The sequence below is a fragment of the Octopus bimaculoides genome, chromosome 7 (assembly GCF_001194135.2).
Source record: "Octopus bimaculoides isolate UCB-OBI-ISO-001 chromosome 7, ASM119413v2, whole genome shotgun sequence".
In the NCBI taxonomy this organism is placed as follows: Eukaryota; Metazoa; Mollusca; class Cephalopoda; order Octopoda; family Octopodidae; genus Octopus; species Octopus bimaculoides.
In genome coordinates, this window is record NC_068987.1 from 85682645 (window position 1) to 85690548 (window position 7904).

The window sequence follows — 7904 nt, forward strand, 5'->3', positions numbered from 1 at the left end:
TATGTTCCTTATGCATTCCTAAACTGAGTTGCCGATTTTGACTTAAGGGGTATCAAAAGATTCAGTAAGCTTTTGGCTACCAACTAAGCTATATTTTCATTCACATATTTGCATTACAAAAATTTGACATTATCATTTTACTTATAGTCACCTATCGTAAACAACATTTTGTATCACCACCACAATGACGTCACATTCTCTATATGAGTGTGTTCGCACGTTCTTTACCTACGTTGTGCCGACGACTGACAAGTATATATGTGTGACCGTGTATGTGTCTGTCAGTCTGCGTACATTTTTGTGACGACTGACATACCCACACACATCTAAAAAACAGCGACAGACACATACAGGGACAGAAAAAGGCCAAAATTGTGCGTTAATGCACGCATGTCTGTCTATGTGTCTTAATTTATGTATGCAACGCGCCCACCAAATTTGAAACGCGCCGATATTCAACATTTACTTCCGGCCTGGATTTCAAACAAACAACAGCATTCACTTTCAAGTACTACCAACATGAAGATTTGGTTGATTTAACATATCTCACAATACTCGCACAATACTCAGCGGCTCTTTCAATATAATTACAGAAATGTTATTCCAATCCTTATAACCAGTTTCAAGATAATGCTTCTTTTAACAGTCTTGTGTTTTTCATCTCTGTGAGGATCAACGTCGCACAACCTATTTACTGCGTTACTCAGTATTTATTCTACAGCCTATAATGTTACACGGTTCAAAAATAGCATCTTCCTTTTCAGCGTTCATTTCTATGAAAAATTGAATTATGCCTTTCGAATTTTCTTGGATTTTCACTTTCTTCATTGTGACATTTATTCAATTGTGAATTTTATCAGATTTAGTACTTGTTCCAAATAAATGTTGACTTTCTGTACCTTCTCACATTAGTGACGCATACTAACTTTTGATAAATTGGTGACTTACCATTTTTTATACCATGACCATGCTACAGAAAGTATGTTTTGTACCTATATTGACATTCCGTTTTGCTTGAACTTCGTGTGTGGCCGTTTTCCTGTTTTTAATATTATCAATTCTATGAGTATGTGTGAGTGTGTGTTTGTGCGTTCGTTACTATAGTAAATAACATTTTACGCTGTTTTAATGAGCCCACATCTAATGAAGAAGCCATCCTTATGGTAGGTGATCCCATTGAAAATCATGATGTTTTCATTCGTGTTCAAGATATCCATCTCTGTCTGTCTGTCTGTCTCTTCCCCTCTCCCGCACAAAAAAGATGTATGCATATGTATTTATGGGCGAAGGTCAAGAATACGCACTCCCGGTGTTTAGGGTTACGGTTACGCCGAAAACGGGTGGTGTGCGTATTCGTTACCTCCGCCTATTTATGTACGTGTATATGAAAGATAATGCAAAACATCACAGCACAATTTCATACATCACAACACACACCTTCACTCACTCACTCACTCACTCACTCATGCACTCTCTCTCTCTCTCTCTCTCTCTCTCTCTCTCTCTCTCACAGGTCCATTTCATATACACATACAACATCTTACACTTTCTCCTCTCTTTTACTTTCTCCTCTCACTTCAAAGCAAATGTCGCCTTTTTATTTCATGCTCTCTTTCAATTTCTGCTCTCCTCAAAGCATACAGAAATTAAAACAATTTTACGGAAATTAACGAACAATCATATGATCCCATATGTGTCGAATTGATAACTTTGCTTCTTCAAATGAAAGAATACCATAAAATAACTTCCTTTGAGACACATACATACACTCTTGGTAAAACCACTGTGCGAATTATGTTATTTCTTGCAGTGTGAACGTGCACATTAACAGTTCAAACTCAATTGAAATGATCTTTTCCTGTTGAACAATTTGTGTTTGTGATGAGCGTATTTAAAAACATGATCTTCGATATAAACTTAAAAGGAAAGTTTTCCCAGAAATCCTGTCCTTTACTTCTTCTTTCTAGTATGTCCGAGGTGACATTTCCGTCCCTCGCTCTTATTTTCTCTTTTTCCTAACTTTCTTCCGAGTCCTATATTTGCGCTACAGGAGATTAGTATTTCATCCACAAAACACGTTCTCAACATTTTAATTATCTCTGTCTCTCCTCATTAAATTAATTTCTTACTTTTTTTCAAATTTTTATTCTTGGTAATCCATGGAGAAAAAAACAGAAATTACGAATGAATAGAAACCCATAGATTTAAAGAAAATTAACAAATTCTATAAATCTGCACGGCATTCTGTATGATAATTTCTCTCAAGACATTGTCATTGTGTATGGAGCATTTTGCTCTTAAAATACGCATTGTCTCTTTATTGTGTGTGTAACTATATTATCTGAATTGTTCATGGTCAAATTGACTCTAGCACAATCCAATTTTCTGCACTGGATATTTTAAAAAATTACTTTGCAATGAAAGCATTTAAATTATAGAAAAAAATCCTTCTTGGAATCTTTTTCTTTCTTAGATTGAGAAAACTGAGAAGAGTACTTTGATAAATAAACGAATAAAATGTAAGGAAATAAATATGGAAAATAAAATGAAATCATGAAATGTAAATTTGAAAATGTTCAAAATGAAATTTAATATAAATTTGAAATATTTACTGGTCTGATAATGCCACATTTTAAAAATTAAGTCTCAATATAATTCAAAATTTTCCCTATTACTTTGCGAAATATCTTCTACTTGAGCAGGAAAATGGCGATTTATGAAAAGGAAAAGATTTATTCATGTGCAATATCAATCCCGAAACGTTAAGCAAAAATATTTATTAAAAAATCTCCTTTGTTATTATGTGATGCATACATACACATACATACTAGTGAGGAATATGAATAAATATTAAATAATAATTTACATGCGCGCGTACACTCACAAACGCACACACACACACACACACATATATATATACATGCATATATAAATGAGTATGCGTGTGTATGTATACATCACAAGCTCAGACATGACCGGTGCTTAAGAAGCACGCGTCCCACTCGTACTTCTGGATTCGCTGCCACTGCGGGAAAGTACTTTCTATCTTTGCTTATGACTGTCCAGTAGCTTCTCAATAGAAGTTGATGCAGAGATGTTAATATGCGCGTATGTGTGTATAGATACATTTGCACATAGATGCGTGCTCACACACACATGCACACGTACACGCACATACACACACGCACATATATTTATAAACGAAAGTCATCACTCGTTATTGATTATAGCTGGTGGTATGTAACAGGTTTGGAGTACAAGAATGGGAAGTTTCCGGAAACTATATACATGCACAACCTTTCGTTCGTATCAATAATTCAGTTGCCATTTTTATTAAAACGATAGTAAATATGTGAAAAGTAAATAATAGACAAGATCTATCTATGATGATTATACGCATCATAATGGAAGTTGCTCTAAAATGTTAAATGAACTGAAATTAATAACTTACTGTTATGGCGGTTTTCGTCATACAAAAAACAGTTGTCTGAATTCCATGAATTGTTACAGGAAGCCCAGGGGACTTCACTCTTCATTGACGCAAAAAAGTAGTATAGTGAGTGACTGATGATGACGTTATAATAAAGCATTATGAACCAACTGATGATGACCATAGCAAAGCCGACACCTGCAAATAGAAACGAAAATAGATTTAACTTTTACTATCTTTTCAGATATATGCAAAAATAGAAAGACGAAAGTGTATGGGACAGATAAATCGAAAGGGAAAAGAAGGTCACAAGGGAAAATAACAGCTATTTGTGATTTTCAATGTGTCAATGAATGAGAGGCATAGGTCTTGCTAATCGAAGCAAGATATCGGTTGATAGACATGATTCTGTGAGTAGAAAGTTACGGTTGCAAACTAGGATAACTCCACCAACGGAAGTACTTTCAGTAATAGTATTACTAACAATGGTTCAGGTTTAAAAGGCAATTCGTACGGCATTTTAAATATAGTTCTCCATACAGTAGTGAATGCCTTGCGACATAGTTGTAATTTGCTTGATTCCATGTAAATATTCTTTCCATTAAGTTTTATTGATCTTTGTTTCTGTTTGTTACTAGAAATTGCCGATCCATTTCCTGATGAGGATGGCTACAGTGAGGATGTTATTATTATTATTATTATTATTATTATTATTATTATTATTATTATTACTGAGTGAGAGAGCAGTGCATGCCATCAAAGTGACACTGGGGTATTTTATTATTATTATTATTATTGAGTGAGAGAGCCGTGCATGCCATCAAAGTGACAGTGGGGTAAAACGTACGAAGACCAGTATACCCATCATGACTACACGTCTTATGAGAGTACACTAGGCACACGCATCACAAATATATATGCGCGACATGGTGTTCTCATATCAAGATAAACAGCACTTGACCTTGCAGGTGGGGCCTAGTTAGAATTTTCTTCAGATTGAGTAGCCCATCTCGCTCAAAAGGTCCCTGAATAAGGGTTGTTTAAGGATGAACTAAACACCCATGATCCAAGAGGTGAATTATCCGAACCCTAAAGAATTCCTTTCAACACGTAGCTATGATGCTTCCCCACTAATTCTGCTCATGATCAGAGACGCACATATCGCCAGCCACTAAAGGACACGCTCAACTGGTAAAGTTCAAAGAACTGACAAGCAAATCTGCAGAATATTTGCTGTGACGGATTTTTTTGGCCAAGACAAAACAATGTTATCTTTATTATTATCATCATTATTATTATTATTATTATTATTATTATTATTATTATTATTATTATTATTATTATTATTATCATCATTATTATTATTCAGTAGTGTTTTATTACGTGCTTTCACTGCACTACCGAGCGCAGATTTGTGTGCCTTGGGTATGTACTGTGATTTGCTGTGGTGCTCTTATTTTCACTGTATTGAAAATGTTTTTTGTAGGTTGTGTGCAATGCCTAGTAGTACTATTGTCTATGTTATATATACTTTGAAGTCGTGATGTTTGTGTTACGCATTTGAATGTATTTTTTATATCATACCTAATGCGCCTACTATAATGGAAATTGTTTCTGTTAGGCTCTACATTCGAGTTATTATCATTATTATTATATGAAAAATGCTTTTTAGGAATCGATTACATCCCTACCAATGCTGAACCGGTTAACAGTACATTAGCTTTTTTGAAGTCAGTCAGGATTTTTCAGGAACTATCAAGGAGAATATATATCACGTCGTTACTTCCAGCTACTGTGAGCTAGTGTGAGCCATATGCGTCCGTTCAAGAAGTGATCGGTTTCCTTTATAATAAAACCCTTCAATTTAGACGTTTTATGTGTCTTTCTTCATTTTTGTTCTGCAAAAATCCCCCACCCAATTCATCCTCTTTTGTTTGCATCTCTTCAAAAGGCGGTGGGAAAAGAATAGAAGGACGAGCTACCAGTAACCAACATATTAGCATATGGCAATGTAAAGGACGCAATATTTTTAGCTTTCCCCTAATCTCCGAGATTGATAGTTCTCTGGAATTATCATTTTCAGGAAGCTAATGTTGTTACTGATCCAACGCACTAGCGTAGGTACGGTGTGTGTGTGTGTGTGTATGTGTGGTTGGGGAGTGGTCCGCTTCATGTTGCATTGTCGAAGGGACGGCACTTTTGGGTCTGCTATAGGCAATATGAGTTTTGTGGAGGCCTGGGGCGGCGAACGTAAGGTCGGCTCCGGCGGCACACAATCTAACTACGCTGGTGATCTTCTAATTTTCCAGCTCTCATGTGGTTTTGATCTTACATGCTGAGCAACTGAGTCTTATTTCCTGAGACATTATTTTTATTGCAATTTGCTCGGCTTACACAATAGCTTCCTTGCTCTGGAATCGGATATTTGTCATTAGAAAACCATGAGTAGTTGTATGTGAATGCACAACTTCATTCAACCAGATGCCACTGAAAATCACTTCTATACCCATCCTCTGCTGTTATTCTGCCACAAAGTCAATGATATTCTGAAAACCACCATCAGTACCAACATTCTTGGCTATGACACTTCAGTTGCTTCAACAAACGTACTGCATGGTTAGGTTCGTGAGAAGTGTGGTGAATGAACTCTACATGCCGTTTAGTTTTAAACACCAGGGAAATGCAACCAGTATTTCTTCAACTGTTCTGTCAGAAACATGGAAGCCCTTCCACTTCCGATTAAAAAGTGATGTTACAGCCTTATCCATTTCTCAGTGTGTCAAAGAGAGAGTGTCACTTGTAACGTATCTTTCCTACATTCTTTCCTTTCTCGGGAGCTAGCCGAATTCAAACACCTTTAACTAATTAAAAATCGTTATAAAATTACTCTTGCTACACTTCCTAGTAACATTATTTGAAATATCCATATTTGTTTTTACTCGTTACAATCAAAATATTTGTTCTATATTTTCGGAAAACAGTAATAATAACAGTATTTATTTCCTTTGTAGTTGTGAATATTAAACATTATGTTTTCAAAATATTTTGACGGCACCATCGACATTGTAGAGATTCTTGGTAGCTCATACTACTTATGGGAAACATTTTTTTTTTAGATAACGAAAATACTTGAGGCAGACATTGCACTATTCCATCTCATGATAAAAAAAAAGGAACCTTCCGAGAGTTGCATTGTTTACAAAACGAAAGAAAATGCAAATATATTGTTTTTCTTCATAAAACAAGAGATGGGAAATCAATTTTTTTATCCGGAACTGTATCGAATATGACCATATAAACAGCAATAACATAATAATAAGAATAATAATAATAATAATAATAATAATAATAATGATAATAATAATAATAATAATAATAATAATATTAATAATAATAATAATGATGATGATGATGATGATGATGACGATGACAATAATGATGATGATGACGACGACAACGATGATGATGATAGTGATGATGATGATCCAGTACCAAGCAGTGGCTTTGATAGCTTCTGATCTTAACTGATTGGAAGTGTTATCACGTATATGTGATAATAATAATGATAATAATAATAATAATAATAATAATAATAATAATAATAATAATAATGATGATGATAGAAACCATCAGGCAAAAGATATGTGCTAAAGCTTCCCGCATAGCAAGGAATAATGTGGATTATGAGGAAAGTGTCTGTCATTGCAGTAGTCGTAGGGGCACTCGGAGAGCCAACAACCAAGTTCGAGAAAGCTGCTATGCTGCGGACGGCTAAGATTTTGCGATTGGTACTTGGGTGTAGAATGTCTCGCACGATAATTAATAACGAAATATCAAAGCTTATAATGTGCGCAAAGAGAACCTGTGAAGCCTCTCTCGCTCTCACAGAATCTACAAGAACAGATAGTCTGCGAGAAATGTTGTCTATGTAATCTCAAAAACGTTTTAAATATACATAAGAGCTAACACTTTTTACTGTCATCTTAACATCAGACTACCATCCTAACAAATTACTTTTAAAACAAACTTTTAATATACTTATCTGTTGACAGACTTTCTCTGGAACAATACTTTGTGCAAAACCAAATATATGATACCCTAGGCACAACACCAACTTGGACGTCTAACGTGTTGTCTCTTGAGATCTCTGGGTGAGACTTGGAGTCAACTTGTACAAATACAAAGCAAACATCAAACAGAAAATAATAATAATAAAGATATTTTTTCTTATTTGTGCGCCCTTTTAAAGCCGAGCCCGGCTCATGGGCCCGGTTTCCATGGAGTATGTGTACTCCTAAGCTGGATGGGACGCCAGTCTATCGCAGCGTTACTCAAGAAACAGGGAGTGAAAGTTGGGGCGAAAGAGTACAACAGGGGTCGCCACCACCGCCTGCTGGAGCCTCGTGGAGCTTAGGTGTTTTCGCTCAATAAACACATACAACGCCCGGTCGGGGAATCGAAACCGCGAACCTCC

The 7904-nt window shown here is 35.6% G+C and overlaps 1 protein-coding gene across 1 annotated transcript in view; it reads right to left on the minus strand.

Annotated features, from left to right (window-relative positions):
* Window positions 1-7904, minus strand: part of LOC106884069 (sodium- and chloride-dependent glycine transporter 1) — a 228219-nt gene that overhangs the window by 108896 nt on the left and 111419 nt on the right. Inside the window, exon 3 of the mRNA XM_014935287.2 lies at window positions 3452-3628. Within this exon, the coding sequence (XP_014790773.2) occupies window positions 3452-3628 (177 nt within the window). The remainder of the gene's footprint in view (window positions 1-3451; window positions 3629-7904) is intronic.